Below are 23029 nucleotides of genomic sequence, written 5' to 3'. Positions count from 1 at the left end.
TGTTCGGGTCGAATGCTTTATCGGCTATTTGGATTAGGAGGTCACGGGTGTCCTTTAGGTAGGTCGGAGTTGTTTGTACTAGCGGTTTTAGGTACTCGTCAGCAAATTTTGAGAGAGGTTCTAGAAGTGAACCTATACCCGAAACAATCGGGCGTCCAGGTGGAGGGGACTTGTTTTTATGGATTTTTGGTAGTGAATAGAAAAAAGGGGACTTTAGGTGTTCTAGGTGTCAAAAAGTCCGCTTCTTTTTTGGAAATCCATCCATTTACTTCTGCCTCATGAGTCATTATGGCAATGGTGTTAGTCAGTCTTTCCGTAGGGTCACAGTCAAGTTTCTTGTAGAAATTTACATCTGATAATAATGTGAGGCATTGTTGATCATATCCTTCTTTGGTGAGGATGACAACGCCACTGCCCTTGTCAGCGGGCTTAATGACTATATTGTCATTATCTCTCAGTTCTTCTAGAGCGCGCCTCTTTGTTGTTGAGGTTTTGAAAAGTTGCCTTCTTATCCAAGTTGTCAATTCCTTTGAGGATAGCCTTTTCAAAGGTTAGTATCTCTATAGGTACCGCATTAGCGGGTGGTAAGAATTTTGATTTTCTTCTGAGTGTTGTGTCACCGTCTTTGCTTTGGATAGGGGACCCATCAAAAAAGGCTTTAAGTTTTAGTGTTCTGCAAAATTCAGACAGTTCGCAGTTTAATTTGAATGGATCCACTGGTGGAGTAGGGACAAACCCCAGGCCTTTATTTAGGATGTTTGTCTGTTCTTTTGTCAGGACAACATCAGTTAGGTTCACAATTAGTGACTCTTCTTGTTCCCATCCGTTTGTGCCGATGACATGCTCCGTGTTTGAACATTGGGCTGGCGATCCTGCCAAGTTAGATTTTTCTTTTTGCCTCGTGGTTGATTTTGGCCTCTTCCTAAAAAAGGCTGCTGTGGTTGGTGGGAGTGATTTGCGTTTGATAGCATATGATTGCTCATGTGTTGCTGTTGTTCATTCCCAGAGTTGTAAGGGTTCATCCAGCCACCGAAGGGAGGCAAAAAAGGCTGAAAATAAGGTATTGAATTACTGGGATAGAAAGGAGGTCTTTGTCACCTATTACCTCTATAGCCACGTCTAGGTCCTCTGAATCTAGAATTATGTCCCTTCTTGGTGTTGATTGGTCTGAATTAGTATCTGAACCGTCCGAGGACCACCCGGTTGAATCTGTATCTGAAGTGATATTGATCACTGTGTAATCTTCTTTCGAGTAGGGATGCATCCGTTCCTGACTAAAGTATGGCATTTTACCACAGTATTCCTTTCCAACTTTGCTTTTACATGCAACATATGCTATAATCTCCATACTATACATGATATATAGTCAGACTCCATCTTCTGTTCCAGTGGAATTGTCCGCTCTTTTGCTCTCTATTTTCCCTGCTCTTGTGAATTGCAGTACCTATAGTGTGGTGCTGTCAATAGTATAAATTGAGATTGGTCAGTTGCTGTCTCATATGTGTTTTGGTCTATACAATAAGACCTTCTTACTCATGCTATATGCCATGATACACTGTTTAATTTTGTTTCCTTCATATAGGAATCTGAGTGTGAAATTCTCACACTTCCATTTGAACACTACACTAATAGTGTAAGTATTCATTCTTGTTTGTTTTGTCCTGACGAAAGCTCTACAGACCCGCTGGGCCAAATAGAGCTGAAACATGTCGACCTATTGATAGTTATATGGTAATCATGTAACTCGATTACCTAATATACCACTATTTTTCCTTTTAATTTGCAGTGTGCATCTTCTTTATAATAAATATGGTTTTTGTTTTGGTGCAACACTGTTTTTAAATTTTTCGCAAAATTTGTTTTGCTTGGTGGCACTGCACTCCAACTCTCATTTTCTCTGGACACTTCTACCCTTTCCAGAGGTTGCCTCGGGTGAGGCTGGCATATAACACGTCGTTTGTCAACCCGATGAATATGCCATGACGCAAGAGAAGTGGCGGATAAAAGATAAACCGCACGCTTAGCATCTTAGCGTCTATGAGGGTTGTCAACACATAACCAATGGTTATGGTAGATACAAGTGTCCATTCCCATCTGTGATTATCGAGGTACCTATTCAGGGGAAATGAATGGACGCAAATTCCTCTTCCCTTTCCTGATCAGAATCTTTAAGCAGCGCACAGCTGCGGGAATACAACACTTGTGCTAACAAGTCCTGTCAGCACTCAAGTGTATTTCTTCTATTTTGAATCAAGGAGCTTTGTATGATGGAGAACAATAACGGACTCAGTTTCACTGGTGACGATATAGATGAAATCCTAGCAGCACAGCCACTTCTACAGAATGCTGACTTTACACAAGCAATTGCCCAGACTGATGAATGGGAGACTTTAACCAATAAAAAGAGGGAACAGATCCGAACTGCTATTCACGGAATCATCATGACCGAGTATCTGAGAACCAAGTCAGCACCTAGAGGCCTATGGATCTCCAATGCCCCCAGAATCTTTCTTCACGACCAAGCCTTCCGCCGTGATTGGTCCTCCATATCTTGGAAGTGTACTTTGGACTATCTAGTCCTAATATTCAAGACAGCCAAAAGATTATCAGAGGCACTATTAGCAGAAATTATAACTTGCGAAACTCAATTAAAAAACAGTATCAACCCACAAATTTACGACTGGATGAGATTACAAAAGAAATGGATGAGACTCAGGAGTTCCTGATGCAAAGCAAGCTACAAAAATTGGCTAAGGACCTAAAAAAATGTAGTCAGGAACGGATGCATCCCCACTCAAAAGAAGATTACACAGTGATCGATATCACTTCAGATACAGATTCAACTGGGTGGTCCTCGGACGGTTCAGATACTAATTCAGACCAATCAACACCAAGAAGAGGACATAATAATTCTAGTTTCAGAGGACCTAGACGTGGCTATAGAGGTAATAGGTGGCAAAGACCTCCTTTCTATCCCAGTAATTCAATACCTTATTTTCAGCCTTTTTTGCCTCCCTTCGGTGGCTGGATGAACCCTTACAACTCTGGGAATGAACAACAGCAACACATGAGCAATCATATGCTATCAAACGCAAATCACTCCCACCAACCACAGCAGCCTTTTTTAGGAAGAGGCCAAAATCAACCACGAGGCAAAAAGAAAAATCTAACTTGGCAGGATCGCCAGCCCAATGTTCAAACACTGAGCATGTCATCGGCACAAACGGATGGGAACAAGAAGAGTCACTAATTGTGAACCTAACTGATGTTGTCCTGACAAAAGAACAGACAAACATCCTAAATAAAGGCCTGGGGTTTGTCCCTACTCCACCAGTGGATCCATTCAAATTAAAATGCGAACTGTCTGAATTTTGCAGAACACTAAAACTTAAATCCTTTTTTGATGGGTCCTCTATCCAAAGCAAAGATGGTGACACAACACTCAGAAGAAAATCAAAATTCTTACCACCCGCTAATGCGGTACCTATAGAGATACTAACCTTTGAAAAGGCTATCCTCAAAGGAATTGACAACTTGGATAAGAAGGCAACTTTTCAAAACCTCAACAACAAAGAGAGGTGCGCTCTAGAAGAACTGAGAGATAATGACAATATAGTCATTAAGCCCGCAGACAAGGGCGGTGGCGTTGTCATCCTCACCAAAGAAGGATATGATCAATAATGCCTCACATTATCAGATGTAAATTTCTACAAGAAACTTGACTCTGACCCTACGGTAAGACTGACTAACACCATTGCCATAATGACTCATGAGGCAGAAGTAAATAGATGGATTTCCAAAAAAGAAGCGGACTTTTTGACACCTAGAACACAAAGTCCCCTTTTTCTATTCACTACCAAAAATCCATAAAAACAAGTCCCCTCCACCTGGACGCCCGATTGTTTCGGGTATAGGTTCACTTCTAGAACCTCTCTCAATTTGCTGACGAGTACCTAAAACCGCTAGTACAAACAACTCCGACCTACCTAAAGGACACCCGTGACCTCCTAATCCAAATAGCCGATAAAGCATTCGACCCGAACACCATGATCCTAGTAGGATTAGATGTAGAATCGCTTTATACGAGTCTGCCACAAGATGACACTATGCAAATGCTGGAAGACCTATTATTTCTTGCAGAATGGCCTCATCAAACTCCCCGCCATTTTATCCTAGAGTGCTGTCGACTAGCATTGAATGAAAATTATTTTGAAGACAATGGCCAACTCTTTTTACAGTGCCATGGTACTTCCATGGGCAGTGCATTCGCTCCCTCTGTAGCAGGTTTGTATGTGAGTCAGTTTGAACAGAAATTTGTCCTTCACAATGACAATCCCTACGTTTCCAGTATATTATACTGGAAACGTTACATCGACGACATCCTTCCTGTTAATCTGGGATACTAAGAACTGCCTAGCCACATTCATGGACTGGCTGAATGGCAGAGACCGATGGCTAAGGTTTACCTACAACTCCAACAAGGAAAGCATTGACTTTTTAGACCTGACCATCTTCTCTAAGAATGGTAAATTAGAGACTAAGACCTATACAAAGCCTACAGCTAAGAACAGCCTACTATCATACTTCAGCTTCCACCCTCAACCGCTCAGAGACAATCTCCCTTACAGCCAATTTCTTCGACACAATTGAAATTGCAGCAAAGAAAGTGATTACAAACAACAGGCTACACTTTTGAGCAAAAAATTACGAGCACGAAATTTCACTCCACAGACAATCGCAAAGTGCAAAAAAAGAGCAAAGAACCAACCCAGGGAATGTCTACTACAAAGTCACCAAAAGGAACCAGTCAAAGATCTTGTCACATGTGTAACTACTTTCTGCCCAGTCACGTATCAGGTACAGAAACTCATAAGAAAACATTGGCAAATAATTACCTCAGGGACCTATGACTGGCCAAAACCCAGATTCGCTAACCGGAGGACTAAAAACCTCAGAGATGTGTTAATTCACACTCGCCCGAGAAAAAGACCAACAACGACCACCACAAGAAACATCAATATGACCCCAGTAACTGGTCATTTCCCGTGTGGCACTTGTGGAGTGTGTAAATTCACAAACCCTACAAAAACCCTACAACTCACTGACAGTTTGAAATGGACACAAAGACAACATACTAACTGCAACTCCACCCATGTGGTGTACCTTATAACCTGTCCTTGTCAACAACAATACGTAGGGATGACCTGCCGCAAAGTTAAGATCCGTATAGGAGAACACAGGAGCACTATACGACTTAAGAAAAGTACCACCAAACTCTGCAAACATTTTGTGGAAGCTGGCCATTCATGTGATGACCTCAGATGGACAATCTTGGAAATGCTCCAAGACAAGAACAATGATGCAGAACGTATACTGTTTGAAAGGGAACAGCGATGGGTCAATCGATTGAGAACCCATATACTGGGGATGAACGATAACATTCCTTGGCACCAGTTCTACTTCTTTCCCTGGCTCTCAGTTATAGTACTATCCCAAATCCATTACTCGGCCTTAGTACCTTAGTTACGCTCTAATCTGCCTTTTAGATTAATGATGTTCTTTCAAAATACCATTTGTCCACAATCACTCGCAATATTGCACCAGATGTACAATGCCATTGTTTTAAAACAAACTGATACCTTCTGTGCAGCGTCAGGCTCTCTGAGAACACACTTCTCTCTTAATTTGCATATATCAAGGTATTCCTAACTCTTGTTTTGTTAATCAGTATAGTAATCACTGGTTCCCGTCATAGCATTTGCCTAAACTCTCCAAATAGTTGCACTATTCTGTTAACAGCCATTAAACACCCTAGTCTCTCGTTGCTTTCAATTCCCTTAAATACAAACAAGGAAATGCCCTCCCACTTTCCAGGGGCAGAGTCAGCACAAGCAGGAATTGCGACTAACACGAGGGTAAGAATGGCGCTTGGTAGTCTCTTCAAACACAGTAAGTGACAGCGTCTTCGTTCAAAATCTGTAAACTGTTTACGCTACGTATTTGCTTTCATCACTCCAGCAAACACCTTGTGTGTGGCGACTCTTGGGCCCTCCTGATGTGGAGAGATTTCCTGCAATAGAAGGTATTTTTACATGTACATGTTCGGCATTACGCCGTGTGATAGCGTTCTAATAAGAATCCCGGGTTTTGTTGCAACGAGTAACTTTACATGCGCCTAGTATTTACTCGCGCTTGTTATATGCGCAGCAACCCACACGCTGTTAAATCAACTAAACCCCCCCATCTTAAAACAGCGCTGTCCCGCTCTTTGTGTATTTACACTGTGCTGTTTGTTCTCTGCACGTGAACCCACACACTGTTTTTTCAGGTAATACTCCCGCCTATAAACCGCGCTACCATGCTCTATGATTAGTAATACCTCTATGTGAACGCTGTAACTATGGCATTTTACCACAGTATTCCTTTCCAACTTTGCTTCTACATGCAACATATGCTATAATCTCCATACTATACATGATATATAGTCAGACTCCATCTTCTGTCCCAGTGGAATTGTCCGCTCTTTTGCTCTCTATTTTCCCTGCTCTTGTGAATTGCAGTACCTATAGTGTGGTGCTGTCAATAGTATAAATTGAGATTGGTCAGTTGCTGTCTCATATGTGTTTTGGTCTATACAATAAAACCTTCTTACTCATGCTATATGCCATGGTACACTGTTTAATTTTGTTTCCTTCATATAGGAATCTGAGTGTGAAATTCTCTCACTTCCATTTGAACACTACACTAATAGTGTAAGTATTCATTCTTGTTCATTTGTTTTGTCCTGACGAAAGCTCTACAGACCCGCTGGGCCAAATAGAGCTGAAACATTTCGACCTATTGATAGTTATATGGTAATCCTGTAACTCGATTACCTAATACACCACTATTTTTCCTTTTAATTTGCAGTGTGCATCTTCTTTATAATAAGTATGGTTTTTGTTTTGGTGCAACACTGTTTTTAAATTTTTCGCAAAATTTCTTTTGCTTGGTGGCACTGCACTCCAACTCTCATTTTCTCTGGACACTTCTACCCTTTCCAGAGGTTGCCTCGGGTGAGGCTGGCATATAGCACGTCGTTTGTCAACCCGATGAATATGCCATGGCGCAAGAGAAGGGGCGGATAAAAGATAAACCGCACGCTTAACATCTTAGCGTCTGAGGGTTGTCAACAGATAACCAATGGTTATGGTAGATACAAGTGTCCATTCCCATCTGTGATTATCGATGTACCTAGAGTACCTGGTAAATTTAGAGAGTGCATCTGGGCTGTGCATCTGATTAGCAGGCCCACAGCCACATCTAAGTCGAAAACCAGTAAAGCAAAAGCAAAAAGTGGGGGTGACCCTAGGAAGCAGACCCTACTCTCCTACATATGGGAAAACCCAGTTAAAGTAGGACACTTGGATAGTTATTACCCACGGGAGCACCGGAGTACTCGAGTTACCTCATCCAGGGAAGCCGAGTGCATAGGTGTTCTTTTGTGTGGGGTTTCGTCGTCGAATCCTATGGAGAACTGCACAAAGATGCTGCAGGCGACCAGGAGGAAGATGTCCGGTTGGATCCAAGGGTAGATCGAAGCAGTGAAGAACCTGAAAGCAGAAGGGACAGAGTCTGGGTCACTAGCCAGTGACCAGGAAGGAACCAGGTGATGTTGAGCAGTGAACAGGTGAAGAAGTGTAGCTTGTCTGCAGCCACGTGGACCAGGAGACATCGGCGACTAGGAGCTGGATACGGACTGTCCCACAGAGGATCTCGCTGTTGGCGGTGTCTGCTTCCGGATTGGAGTCAACAAGCCTTGGCAAAGACAACCCACGTAGGAATGGGAGATCGGCTTCTGTTCAGACCAGCAAGGTCTAGGGAGCTTCCTTTTTACAGGAAAGCAGGAGCAAGCCTGGAGCAGCCAGGCAAGTGGTGTTTCGTAAAGCTGTGTTCAGGAGTGCCACTGGCTAGCAACCGCGAAGACTCGTCGAGGAGAAATGCAGGAGCAGGCCCCATGCGTCACTTCGGTGCACTTACGGCTCGGGGTTGGGGCTTCTCAAGTCCCAATGCACAACTTCGAGGACGTCTCTGAAGCTGCACAGTTAGCGTAAAGCAGTTACTGCAGGTAGTCTGGTCCCACGTCTCTCGTGTCCACCACGGGTCTCAGCTTTGCTGTAGATGTGGGTCGGGTCAGAGAAGTCTGGAAGTCCAGAGGATGCGTCGCTAAGTCTTCAGGCTCTGGCGTTAGCGTCGACAAAGAAAACCGGCAAGTCACTGATGGTGCCTGTTTGCACAGGGTGGTCACTCCTTGACCACAAGGGAGATTCTTCAGTCTTCTAGTTGCAGTAGAATGTCGAAGGTCCAGAGTTTCGTTTCAGAGTATCAGTTCAGGATAATCTAAAGTCTATAGACTCAGCTCCTAGCTTTATACTAATCTAAGGGGCTGGATTACCTGCTAGGTCCCTGGTAAGGACCTGGGAAGGGAGTGGTTACACCCCTTTCCCTTTGTCCAGTTTTGCGCCAGAGCTGGGGCTGGTGTGCCCCAGCAACTGGTTTGAACCGTGCTATGCATGGAGCACCTTGTTTGCCCCAGGCAGTGTCTCATTTCATTCAACTCATCCTGCCCCAATACACTATAGCATGTCTGGGGAGCTGCTAGGACCTCCCAAGGAAGGACATTTATTGACCAGGCCTCCCTCGCTGGAAGGGCTCCCAGCTACAGGAGGTCCGACTTGAGTCTGTGGCAGCAGCATCCATTTTGTAATGCTGAGGCACTGTTTAATTTTAACCGGGTAAAGCTACAACTACATGTCTTCTCCCTCTAGAAGGGTGGAATGCTACCCCCACCGCCAGGACAGGCGGTGGGGGGGGGGGGGGGTAGTATTTCAAACCGTATGACACCTTACATGACCTGTTTTGATAAAGCCAAATCAAAGTTAGCATTAACCGCAAGGATTATAATGCACTTAAGAGTATATGGTATGGCATAAGCGCCGTGACCCCCCCCCCCCCACTCCTACCTAGTGCTGCAGCGTAATTACCGCCGCAGCCAAGGGGTTAAAACATTTATCGGGTGTACCAGTGTGTACATGTCTTCTCCCTATAGAAGGGTGGAATTCTGCTCATGCCGCCAGAACTGGCGGGTGGTAGGCATCCAAAGTGTTTGACACTAAACATGACATGTTTTGATGTAGCCAAACCAAAGTTATTATTTACCGCGAGGTTATAATGCACTTAAGAATATATGGTATGGCTATATCATAGAATAGCTATAAGGAAGGGTTTCCGAAAGCTGCACAGGGGCTCAGCTCATGCTAGTGCTCCCTCTCACACAAAACAAAACACTCTGCCTTTAGGAGTGACTTATAGGTTACTGTGTGTGTGTGTGTGTGTATATATATATATATATATATATATATATATATATATATATATATATATATATATATATATATATATATATATATATATATATATATATATATAGAGAGAGAGATGTGTGGATAGAGGCATGTGGGCTGCTGAATTCATATCTGTGCATAGATCGCCGCCGAGTGTTGGGTCCGGATGATTGCATATTGTTGTCCTGGAAGAGCCTTTGAAGTATCACGAGATAGGTGGCTCCTCCCCTGGACTACTGTGCGCATGGGCATCCTCTCCATCCTCAAATAGTTTTTTTCCGCCATTGGGTTCGGATGTTACTATCTTAGCTCAAATTAGGAAAACTTTCTACAAAGCCCAATGGCTTTCGACAGCGTCGGTATCGTTTCTTTCGGTACCGGTAACTTTGCTTCGAGAAGACATCGAGGAATCAGACGGTTTTTCTTTCCACAATGGAAAGAAGCCCATTCAAGAGATGTCTACTTTGCAATGCAAAATACCCGCACATGGATGTCCACCCGGTGTGCAACAAGTGCCTGTCCCCGGATCACAACGAAGCCAACTGTATGGCCTGTGCCCGGTTCAGGTCGAAGAAAACTCTTCGGATTCGACGCGCAGTTCGATTGGAGTCGCAGAGATCAGTGCCTATTCCAGAAAACATCTTCGGGACCGAAGACGAAGAGGTTGTTGATCTGGAGGATCGGGAATACCACTCAGATCCGGCTTCGGGCCATGACTCAGAGTATGACGCCGAAGACGAAGAGGTGCTAGAAGAAGACTAAAACGTTGTTGAAGAGGTAGGAGACGACGCAGAGGCCCTTGGGGCCGTAGAAGATAGCTCAGGCGAGGAGTTAGGCTCAACCGGCTATACGGGGGCCGACGATGACGCACTCAATAAGGCTCAGGTCGAGGGATCGCCACAAGGCCTTACCCGAGATCTACAACCTCGTTCTACAGCCCCGCATAAAGGCCCGGCTTCGAACATTAATAAAGAGCCATCGGTATCGAATCCGACATCGGTCGATCCAAAGAAATCGAAACCGAAAGCATTGCTGCCAAAACCGAAACCAAAAGTGCAACTAACTCTGGTCGGCTCCAAGGCCTCAAACACCTCGGAGCCGAAGAAACACAAAATGGCCGTCAATACCGACAAGCTCAAGAAGGTCATCGAACCGAAGGTTGGGGCACCGAACGCCAAAGTCAAGGCTGTCGGACCAACAAAGCCGACGCCAAAGGGAGTCGACACACACTAGAGACTCGAACCGAAAGAAGGGGTCGATCCTCGGTCGAGGCCTGCGGACAAGACCAAGACTTGCTCCAAGAACCCTGTGGAGTCGACGCAGCAGAGTCCATTCATAGCCTAAGAAGTGTTGTAGTCACTCCAACGCATCAAAGATAAGGATACAACGGTCAGGCCGAAGAAGGCCCCAACACCAAAGCTGGTCGGAAACGTTCAGACCGCGTCGACACCGATCAGATTCGGGTTGCCACCCACGGTGCGTCCGAAGATGTTCGAAACAAAAAGAGGTATCTTAGCCATTAAAAAAGTGTTGACGGAAGTGGAGGCTACAGAGGAGCCTGAAGAACAGGAGTCGAGGCAATTCATCGACTCGGAAACTGGTAGACTGTCCATATAGAAAAGGAAAATCATACCAGAAACACCCATGGAGTCATATAAGATTCCCTTAAAGAAGAAGAGGGATTCAACAACATCACCAGCTCTTGTGGAACCCCTCCAATCCTATGGACCAGAACCTCAGACTTTTTCACCCGCATACTCAGATGTGGATGCAGGGGATGACGAAAATGAGGAGGACACTTATCATGTGGACACTGATCCCGATGATCAAAACCAACCATGGGCAGACCCGGCTGATCCGCAGACTGCCCCTGACACACATGTATACAGTGTGAAAACATCTCCTACTGAGGACACTACTGCCTTTAACGCCCTTATTGAAAGAGCGGCAAGTAACCATGACGTCGAGCTACATGCTGACCCTGTGGAGGAAGACTTTCTGGTCGACACCTTTTCCACTTCGGAAAGAAAAGTCAAGACCCTGCCCATGCTAAAAGGGGTCCTTAAGCATGCTGGTGACATTTTTAAGGAAACCACTAGGGCCAGGGTGTTAAACCCAAGGATTGAAAAGAAATATAGACCGGCACCTGTGGACCCTACTTAGATAAGAGGACAGTTGCCATTGGACTCATTAGTTGTTTCTAATGCACGTAAGAGAGCAAATTCCCAGACTACAGGTGATGCTCCTATTGACAAAGAGTCGAAAGTACTGGAAACTTCAGGAAAGAGGGTGGCAGCTCAGGCAGCTAACATCTGGCGCATTGCCAACACTCAGGCACTCTTAGCCAGATATGACAGGTCCCATTTTGATACCCTTGAGACACTGTTGCTACACCTACCAGATCAGTACAAGGAGGGTGCCGAACTACTAATCCAAGAAGGAAAGCTTATAACCAATGCTTCCATCAAGTGCGCGCTAGACGCAGGGCCATTAACACTAGCGTTATGTTAAGGAGTCATGCCTGGTTGACAATCTCGGGATTCAAACCAGAAATACAGACTTCTATCCTCAATCAGCCAGCTAACCCGGACTACTTATTTGGACCCGAGGTTGACACCACCATTGAAAAAATTTAAAAAGACACCGAGACTGCAAAGTCTATGGGGGCTCTGCAGTCACAGCAGTTTCGGGGTGGCTCCTTTCATCGCTCCAATACTAGAGGACCTTCAAGAGGCCAATCCACACAACAGACACAGTACAATAAAGGAGGTACACAATCCACCTACAATAAGAACAACCGGGGTGGATATCGTGGAAACAACATCAAGGGCAGAGGAAGAGGAAACAACAATTCCAGATCCTCTGCCAATAACAGTGACGCCCTGTCACTGCCCCCCGACCATATAACACCTGTCGGGGGGAGACTACAACAGTTCCTGCCGGTCTGGAAATCCATCACCACAGACAGTGAGAGACATTGTCCAGTACGGGTATTGTCTGGAATTAACATCCACTCCACCCAACATACCACCAAGACACCGTCCTATGTCCGCAGAGCACTTAAACTTATTGCAGCAGGAGGTCGTCAGCATGCTGCAAAAAGGAGCCATAGAGCTCGTGCCTGTAGAAGACCAAGGCTCAGGGGTGTACTCTCTGTACTTTTTAATACCCAAAAAAACGGGTCTCTCAGACCTATACTAGACCTCAGGCCTCTAAACAGTTACATTCGGTCAGAGCATTTTCATATGCTCACCTTACAGCAGGTTGTGCCGTTACTCAGTCAGGGAGACTTCCTCGCAACACTGGATCTAAAGGATGCGTATTTCCATATACCCATACACCCATCACACAGACAGTATCTCAGATTCACCATTCAAAACCAACATTATCAGTTCAAAGTCCTCCCTTTCGGAGTAACAACGGCACCCAGGGTGTTTAAAAGTGTCTGGCGACAGTGGCAGCACACCTAAGGAGACAGCACATACATGTCTACCCTTATCTGGACGACTGGCTTATTCAAGCAAAGACGGCCCAGCAGTGTGCCAGCCACATGTCCCACACCATTTATCTTCTTCACAGTCTGGGATTCTCGCTGAATTATCCAAAGTCACATCTTCAACCCGCCCACGTGCGACAGTACCTGGGCGCGACAATAGACACTCTGGCAGGCAAAGCTCAGCCAAATCAAGCGAGGATAAACAGCATGCAATTACTGATACAAAAATTCAGACCTCCACACTCGCTTCCAGCAAGAGTGTTCATGCAGTTGATCAGCATGATGGCCTCCTGCATCCTCATAGTCCCGCACGCAAGACTACATATGCGTCCGCTTCAGGAGTGCTTGGCACGTCAGTGGAATCGGGCTCAAGGACAGTTAAAAGACCTAGTGTTGTTGAGCGGTCGGGCATTCGACTCACTGCATTGGTGGAACCCACAAAACCTTTGCAAGGGCCGACCGTTCCAAGAGCCTGTGCCACAGATTATACTGACGACGGACGCGTCTCTCCAGGGATGGGGAGCTCATGTACTCCACTACACAGTGCAGGGACTATGGACAGCACAGCAAAAGAAGATGCAAATCAACCTTCTGGAATTGATGGCAATCTTCATGGCAATGAAAGCTTTCAAAGTACACTTGTGCAACAAGGTCGTGTTGATCCGGACGGACAACATGACTCTCATGTACTACATACGGAAGCAGGGAGGAACACGCTCTCCACAGTTGTCTCATCTGGCTCAGAGCATGTGGAAGTGGGCCATTCAGAGGAACATCTTCCTCATGGTGGAACACCTCCCGGGCAAAGACAACCAGATGGCGGATCTGCTCAGCAGACATAGCCACCAGATGCACGAGTGGGAGATACATCCATCAGTACTCCAGCCGTACTTCCAGCAGTGGGGTCATCCAGAGATAGACCTATTCGCCACAAGGGAAAACGCAAAATGCCAAAGCTTCGCCGCCAGGTTCCCACATCCGCAGTCACAGGGCAATGCGATATGTATGAACTGGTCAGGCAGGTTTGCGTACGCTTTTCCCCCAGCGCCTCTAATACCGCTGGTGGGACGCAAGCTGAAGCAACACTCTATGACACTCATCCTGGTTGCTCCAACGTGGGCACGCCAGCCATGGTACACCACGCTAGTAGAACTTTCCGTGGTACCGCATCAAAGACTGTGGCTAACACCCAGACTTTTAACGCAGAGCCATGGCAAAATTCAGCACCCAGATCTGCAACAGCTGAACCTGGCGATCTGGCTCCTGAAGTCTTAGAATTTGGCTACCTCAACTTGCCACCAGAATGCATGAACATCATCAAGGAGGCAAGGAGACCCACAACCAGAGCGTGTTATGCGGCTAAATGGAAGAGGTTTGTCATGTATAGTAACAATAATGACATTGACCCACTGGATGCATCTATTCAAAACATTATCTGTTATTTGTGGCACTTATACAGATGCAATCTGGCATACAGTTCCATTTGTATAAATGTATCCGCCATAGCAGCTTATCTTCAAAACAGGCAGCACCTCTCACTATTCAGAGTGCCTGCCATTAAAGCTTTTCTGGAGGGACTCAAGAGTGATCCCTCCCAGACACCCACCTTCACCTGTATGGAACCTGAATGTGGTCTTCACCAGACTGATGGGACCACCTTTTGAACCTCTACACTCTTGTGAGATTCAATTTCTTACCTGGAAAGCTGCTTTCCTAGTAGCCATTACCTCACTAAGAAGAGTTAGTGAACTCCAGGCACTAACCATTCAAGAGCCATTCATCCAGGTCCACGCAAATAGAGCTGTACTACGCACCAACCCTACGTTCATGCCTAAGGTGAATTCTCAGTTCCACATGAACCAAACCATAGAACTGCCTGTTTTCTATCCTAATCCAGAAAATGTCGCAGAGAGATCTCTACACACATTAGACGTCAAAAGAGCTCTTATGTACTATATAGACAGAAAAAAGGATTTCAGGAAAACAAAACAACTGTTTGTTGCCTTTTCTCCACAGCACAAAGGCAACCCCATTTCCAAAGCAGGAATAGCCAGATGGATAGTTAAGTGTATACAGACTTGCTACGCAAAGGCTAAACGCACACTAACCATTCCTCCAAGAGTACACTCTACACGTAAGTTAGGAGCATCCATGGCTTTCCTGGGGAATATTCATTTAGAAGAGATATGTAAGGCAGCCACATGGTCTACTACACATACATTTACGAAACACTACTGCGTAGATGTGCATACAAGACAGCAGGCAGCTGTAGGGACAGGCTGTTCTCAAAACTCTTTTTCAGACTGCTGCAGCTGGCACGGGCAGCCGCCGCTAATAGGAGGGACTGCTATATAATCTATGCACAGATATGAATTCAGCAGCCCACATGCCTCGAACCGAATATGCTACTTACCAGTATGCATCTGTTCTTGGCATGTAGGGCTGCTGACATTCATATTGCCCACCCTCCTCCCCGGCGCCTGTAGCAGATATAGCATTCAGATTTACTATGGAGCATGGACATCACTCACTGTATTACACTCCATCTCTGCCACAATGGCGAAAAACAATCTGAGTATGGAGAGGATGCCCATGCGCACTGTAGTCCAGGGGAGAAGCCACCTATCTCGTGATACTTCGAAGGCTCTTCCAGGACAACAATGTGCAATCATCCGGACCCAACACTAGGCAGCGATCTAGGCACAGATATGAATGTCAGCAGCCCTACATGCCAAGAACAGGTGCATACTGGTAAGTAGCATATTCGATAGAGATAGAGAGAGAGAGAGAGAGAGAGAGAGAGAGAGAGAGAGAGAGAGAGAGAGAGAGAGATATACTTACATACTATATCTAAGTAAGGGGTGCTTACACCTATTTACCCAGGCTGCAAGTGCAGACCTGTGGTGCCATTTTGGAAGGCTTCCCAGGGGTGGCATAATGCATGCTTCACCCCCTGGTATGCCTCTGGGGTAGCTATGCCCTTTGTACCTAAAGTACCCCTACTAGGGGCTCACAAGGTAACACAGTAACCAATCGGGTATGTACCTAATGTACATGCAATCAATTTAGAGATAGAACAGCTAGGCTGTGGTCCTGATTAGCAGGGCCACAGCCAGACTGAAGTCGAAAAACCAGTGAAACACAGCAAAAAGTGGGGGCAACCAAAGGAAGCAGACCCTACTCTCCTACACTCCCCGTTCTGTAAACTGATTTCTAGGGTTAATGTCATGCCTTTAAGGGGGCCTTGCTTCATGGCACCTGTGGTCAGTTTCTTGCATGGCTCTGCGCGCCTGGCGCGGAAAGTCATGTACAGAACTGACGTCAGTGCGCATGGGCACGTCTAAGTAGCTCCTACGACGTCATCCCGATGCCAACGACACACGCGGAGCCGCATGATGCCACCTACCGGCGCGCAGGGGTACTGCTGACGAAAAAACTTTCAGGATCTGAAAGAAAGAGGTTCGTATTAGATTCCTTACCTTAGAATATCCCCAGACCTCAGACTGGATCCGGAAAATTTTGCTTAGCAGTACCCCTGTGCGTCGGTAGGTGACGTCATCGGAGTATCTTCGCTCGCTGACGTCAGTTCTTCTTTTTTCCGCGCCAGCAAGCGCAGGTCCGGAGAAAGTGGTACCCTTTAGTCAATTTTTGACTAAACGTTTTGGATCTTTTTGATCTGTTTTTCGAGTCGCACGACTCAGACAGTGCCGGTAGGGATGCCCGGTTCAAACCCTGCGTCGACTGCAGCCGACTGATGTCGGTTACAGAGCCCCATCGCCGGTGTCTTAATTGCCTGGGGCCCGACTACGATGACAAGTCGTGCCCCGACTGCCGGGCCTGGACGTCGAAGGCTTTTCTGCACCAGTGAACAGTTCATTGTGGGTCCACGCTTTGAAAGTCACTAAAGTGACAGATTGCTGAGGAGGTGCCTATATACACATCACTTCTGGTGCGGACTACGTGATCATCCCAGAGCAGAATGATGCCACCTACAGGAGCACAGGGGTAATGTGTGAACATCTTGAGAATCCAGTGTGATGCCTGGGGATTTTTAAAGGTAAGGAATCTGCGGCTAGATAAAGTCTCTACCAGAAAAGTTGTTACCGAAGGTAAGTGACTTTTTCATCATAGCATGTGTAGCATGTATTCCATTATGACTCCTGTCTCGGTTTTCTTTGTAAGATGTGTGTTGTTATAGATGTGCAGAAGTTTTTCATGGTAAAGTATTTGCTGCTATGTGTCTTTTAAAGCTTCAACTAGTGGCCAATAGTGGTTTGATGAAGGTGGGCTTGTGACTAGTGGTGCCACTTGATGCAGAGCTTAGGCAAGATTACTTATTCCGATTTTTGTACATCTAAATGCTGGTATTTGTGCTGAAATTTGCTAATACTAATGCTAGTGGCTGAGATCCTTTCTTTCGAATCGTTCCTACCAGGTGTGGGATGGCCCCGAGAGATCCAAATCCATTCCCCTCCAGTGTGGAGTGCCACAGGGCTCGTCACTGAGCCCTACATTATTTAATGTATATATGGCCCCCCTGGAGGACGTAGTATCCCCATATGACATCAAAATCGTCAGCTACGCTGACGATACGCAGCTAGTGGTTTCCTTATCACATCTGGCCGACAATCCTGACATCTTGAACTCCTGCCTGGCAGATGTTCATACTTGGATGGGAGATTCCTCCCTTAAGTTAAACGGCTCAAAAACGGAAATACTGCTGCTGGGGAGTAAAACTACCCTTCTCCCGCCGCTTAGTTGGCCGGGATGTATGGGCGATCCCCCGGCCCCCAAGGATGCGATCAAAAGCCTTGGAGTCTGGCTGGAACCAGACTTGTCTTTCCGCACCCAAGCCAAGAAAACAGCAGGAGTATGTTATGCCCTGCTCAGGTCGGCTCGGAAAATCTTCCCCCTACTTCCGGTAACATCGAGGAAGCTGTTGATTCAGGGTCTCATAACATCTAGACTCGATTATTGCAACGCCATCTTTTTAGGCGCCCCTGAATCAACCTTTAAGACTCTTCAACAGGTCCAAAATGCAGCGGCAAGGCTGCTCACGGACATTCCGAGGAAACAATCTGCGAAACCAGCATTGAAGGCACTGCATTGGCTCCCCGTGCGGGAGAGAGTGACTTTTAAAGCACTCTGTACCGCTCATAAAATTCTTGCAGGCAAAGGTCCCCTTATTTTAAAAAATCTAGTGACTCCCTACAAAGCTGGCAGAACGTTGCGGTCAGACCCAAAACATCTCTTGATGGTGCCCAGAGTCAAAAAGGCCCGCACTGGTGGGAGAAGATTTTCATTTAACACGGCAAAGCTCTGGAACTCGCTTCCCCTAAAACTCCGAGCTGAGCCCTGCACACTGCGTTTCCGCAAGGGTCTTAAAACCTTCCTGTTTCCAGCATAACGCCTTGATGCTGTGTCCTTTTACCATCCGATGTTGTCTTGAAGCGCCGGGATGCCCTAGGGTAGCTGCGCGCTATATAAGATTTTAAAATAAAATAAATAAATAAATAATACCTCCAAGGTTTGAGTCTCACCCTCACAATAAAAGAGGTGCTGGTCACTGAGAGCTTCAAGAGAGTCAGAAACACTGGAGATCAGTAAAGAGACAGAGGTGGGTACGGAGATTACTATAATCCCCGCCTGAGGAATTTCATTACCAGCTCAGGATTATACTTTTCATAATATTGTTAACCCCTTGTCTGCTGATGACGGAACCGCTCCGTCATCAGCTACGGGTGAGCTGTGCTGATGACGGAGCGGTTCCGTCATGGCCTGCGCGGCCCGAATTTCGTGCCTGCGCTGAAGTTCTATTGAGCGGGGCAGGCCATGACGGAACCGCTCCGTCACAAGCACAGGTCAACCGACGCTGGTGACGGAGCGGTTCCTTCACCAGCATGCGGCCGCCGCGGGGCCGCCCCGCCCCCTTAGCACTGCGGCGGAATAGCCGCCGCAGTGAAGGGGTTAAAGGTTTTGAGAGTCCTGGAGATTCACAGTCATAGAAGGGATTCTGTGTGAACGCTCCACTGTAATGAAAGCAGTAGATCTAGTGGTTTCTCTCAAATTTATGCCTGCTTCAGTGGTCTTGAGAATTGGTTTGAACCACCACTTTGCTGATAAGTAAGCAGCCTCAGAAGACAATGCAGACAAGAAGTCCATTGAACCTAGGGTGTCAAATCCCACATGGTTATACCTGGAATATGGTACGTCTAACAATTTCCTCCTTCACTATTCTCAGGACGATAGGAATTGTGAACAGATGGTGGACTGTCTCCAGGTCCAGACTTGTTTGTAGTGCAGCTTCTCTAGCTGAGTCTACCCATGCTCCTAATTGCCAGAATTGTAACCCTCTTTGAATATTGGGCAAAAGACCACTTACCTCTAGATATGTTTCCATCACACTGATTCTTTCACCTAGCCCTCCAAGTGTGTGAAAATGCCCAGTGTTGTACAAGAGTATGTATGCCGAAGACTTGATTGGGCAACTGCCATTGGACATCAGTGGCACTGTTCTCATTGTGGGAAATTGCATGGGGAGTTACATCTACGAAGTGGGACAATACCAAAGATGCCTGATGGCTGTGCTAAGTAGGGAGCACTTACAGTGAAGCCACAAACTCAGTCACCGGCTTCTGATGCCCTCTCAGGGCTGGTCTGTTGTGGTTCAAGGGGAGTCCTCTGTTGTAGTAAGTGACTGCTCAAAAAATGCGGGTGAAGTTTGGATTCTGCCAACCCAGTATGCTGAAAGTGTCACCACCACCTCTGGAAATCTAGCATATCTTTTCAGAACTGATTTTGAATATACCAGGGGTGCTGCAGCCCCTGGATTTAAAAGGTAGGCTACATAGTAGCTGCTCAAGTCTCTATTTCGAAGATTACCTGTGAAATTTATTCAGTTTTGAATAATTAAAAAGCCCTTTGTTCAAAGTGTACCCTTTTTATTTTTCTTGCAAAATGTTTATGAAACAACTCCTGCCTCTTCCCCGATTGTACTTGTTTGCTTTCAACAGGTTGTATGTACACAGAGGGGATTTTAATGCCAGGGCGGTGTTAAATGCCAAGTCACTGTAACCTGCATTGATGATTCAAATTGCACTCTGTTGGCCTTTCTCTCTCCATTGCACCGAACCCCTCTTTCAGGGGATCTTTAACTTTGTCACTTCCTTTTTCTTTACTCTCTTTCCCCATCTACTCACACTTTCTTACGTTTTACCTTTCTGCTTCAGCCTCACTACAGCGAAAATAAAACCTTCACGCTCTTTGAAGATGAAGACGAAACCCCAGCTGAAGAAGACACCACCATTGACGAGGATGAAGATCCTGATATTGAGGGGTAAGGAGAATTTTAGTGTCTAAATGTGATAAAGAAACTTTCAATGTTTGCTGATAGTTTGCTTGGGTGTTAATTATTTTCTGATTCATTTGGGAGTAGATTGTGGAAGATGAGCTATCTATTTTCTGTTGAAAAAAAGTATTGACTTGTCATCATTATCTCAATTAAAGGAGTTGGCATTGGAGTCCTGGGCAGTGTCCTCTTAGATTGGAGAACGAAGAAAACTTTCCTACACTAACATTCTAGCCTGTTTCCCATCCCCAACTTTTCTGTGGTACCTAGTGGCTGTTAGGACCACACATTTATGCGTTTCGTACTCTTTATCTGCACATTTGCATGCCCAGTCCATTTCCTTTGTTTTATATTTTTATATTTCAGGGGTCTGACTTAGTATATGGTGCACACTTATCTAAGTGGAGCACTTTGAACTAACCCTTATGGAGATTTTAGTGGTCTTGGACAACCATATAAAGCTTTGTAAGGGGGAGTTGTGGAGAGCAACCTTCATGCACCCAGAAGGAGTGTTAAGCAGCTTGTTTTACCAGATATATTCAGGGAGTGTAGGAAGGTAGGATCCTTCTGCATGGCTACCCCCACTTTTTGCCTGGTGCTATGCTGTTTCTGATTAGTTTGATTGAGATCCTGCTAATAAGGACCCCTGTATCTGTGCTTTCTCCCCTAAATTGGTTTGGTAAATCCTTAGGAGCATCCCAGATAGGACACTGGTGAATAGTCATTAATCCCTAGTATAAGGTACTAGGGGTCCACCATGGGATGAAGCATGTTTTATGCCGTCCATGGAAGACCACCCAAATTATACCTTCAGGCCCCCCGTTGCTGCTTTTGTAAGCTGATGCTAGCACCACTTACGAAAGATATAGGTTTACCTATATCTATGGTCACTGCACTTAAAACCTAAAAAGTCACTCTTACAGCAGGCCTTTGCAATCCTGAATTCAGGGTGCTTGTTTCTAAGTTTGAAGGTGCCCCTGAATGAGCAGGACATCCCTACGACCTACGGATTCCATTCTCCTGGGCTGTAAGTGAGACGGCCATAGGACATATAGAGGGACACCACGTCTTTTCGTGATGACCACCTCGAAACTGGCTGCAACAAATCCTATCATGTTTGGTATCAAACATGTTGGAATCATACCCCCACACCATAAAGAGTGTATGCGTTATGATTCCAAGCACTGGAAAGGCCCTCCATTATACCCTGAGTACTCCCGGTACCATTCTTCCAGACCCAGACAGCAACCCTGAGCTGCTGCCGGCCAGAGACACGTTTCTGCCTTCCTGCAGCTGAGCCAAGCTCAAGCTGGGAAAGGCAGAACAATGGGTATCATGTCACAGGGAGGTGTGACCACCTCCCAGACATAATTTAATGTATTGGGGCAGGGTGGGGGCGATTGCCAGTGCCAGATAGTCTGCGTGTAGGGCACACTTGGTGCCCTCCATTCATAGTCCAGTTCAAACCAGTTCAAGGAGCCGTTCTCTAGACAAAGGATACAGGTGTATCCTCCCTGTGAGAAGTTGATATATGATGCTCACTAGTTCTAGTGATCACCTTGTATCAGTCCAAACAACCCTTCCGTTGATTGGTTGTAAGTAAACCTTATAGACCAGCTATCCTAACGGTTGCATGGACAAAGCAGTCTTAGGCTAAACTCTTTTGGCATGTGAAGCCAGCTGTTTTACCACATATAACCCCTTGAATACCTAATGAAAGGATACCACACAGGTAGTTATAAAAATAAACAAGATATTTATTAACTAACCTATACCTCTGAACTCTTTATGAGATCAGAGGGCTAAGCACAGGACAAGACTCTTGAGAAAAATGTTAAGTTGCACAAATTACAATGGTGCCCCAGGGGCACGACAAACCATATACTAAGTAAATGGTATAAGGAAATAGATAGAAGGAATGGAGCTGTCCAGAGGCTGTAGGCTCACTGGGACTACACTATCCTAACCTGAGGTAAGTAATAGGCGGCCCACGGGACGCGTGTGCAGAGTGTGAACTCGCACGCGAGATGCTTAACAAAGTCAATGGACAGTACAAATTACGAAAAGGTAAGTATTAGACAGTTCCGACTAGCTAGGACTAAAACGACTGGAAATCTAAACACTAGGAGAGTCAATCTACCCTTCAGCACCGAAATGCTCTTGTTACCTCACCCACGGGCATAGGTGTCAAAGTGTGTCGGGTTTCCGCGTTGAAGTCTAAGGAGCCTGGAAGGAAAGATGCTGCAGGCGGCCAGAAGGAAGATGTCCGGAGCAATCCAACGGCGGATCGAGGAAGATGAATGTGAGAAGGTGGCCTGATATGCAGTGCTCACTATTCTAGTGAACACTATGTATCAGTCCAGCAACCCTTATTGATGATTGGTTGTAAGTCAACCTTATAGACCAGCTATCCTAGTAGCGTGGATACGAGCAGTCTAAGGCTAAAGACTCGAGAGGGCGTGTTAAGCCAGCTGTTATACCACATATACCCCTTGAACACCAAGTGAAAGGACACCACACAAGTGTTATGAAAATAAACAGTTATTTATTAAGAATCACAACAGCCCTGTACTCTTTATGAGGACAGGGTACTAAGCACAAACCAAAACTCTTACAAAAATACTTAAGTTAGCACAGTATATACAAATGCCCGAGGGGCACGGAAAACCATATACTTGAAAAGTGGAATGCTAAATTACTAGCAGGTAAGTACAGTACTAATAGCCTTTGGAATCGCTAGGACTTGACTATAGAATCGTTAGATTACTTCTAGGAGACCCAGGGGACTCGGGTGCAGTGTGT

General features: G+C 45.8%; 1 protein-coding gene across 1 annotated transcript in view; it reads left to right on the top strand.

Annotated features, from left to right (window-relative positions):
- Positions 1-23029, top strand: part of IPO4 (importin 4) — a 2281504-nt gene that overhangs the window by 1406789 nt on the left and 851686 nt on the right. Inside the window, exon 19 of the mRNA XM_086923725.1 lies at positions 20109-20215. Within this exon, the coding sequence (XP_086779851.1) occupies positions 20109-20215 (107 nt within the window). The remainder of the gene's footprint in view (positions 1-20108; positions 20216-23029) is intronic.

This window comes from Lissotriton vulgaris, chromosome 5 (assembly GCF_964263255.1).
Source record: "Lissotriton vulgaris chromosome 5, aLisVul1.2, whole genome shotgun sequence".
Classification (NCBI taxonomy): Eukaryota; Metazoa; Chordata; class Amphibia; order Caudata; family Salamandridae; genus Lissotriton; species Lissotriton vulgaris.
This window is presented reverse-complemented; position numbering and strand designations above follow the sequence as displayed.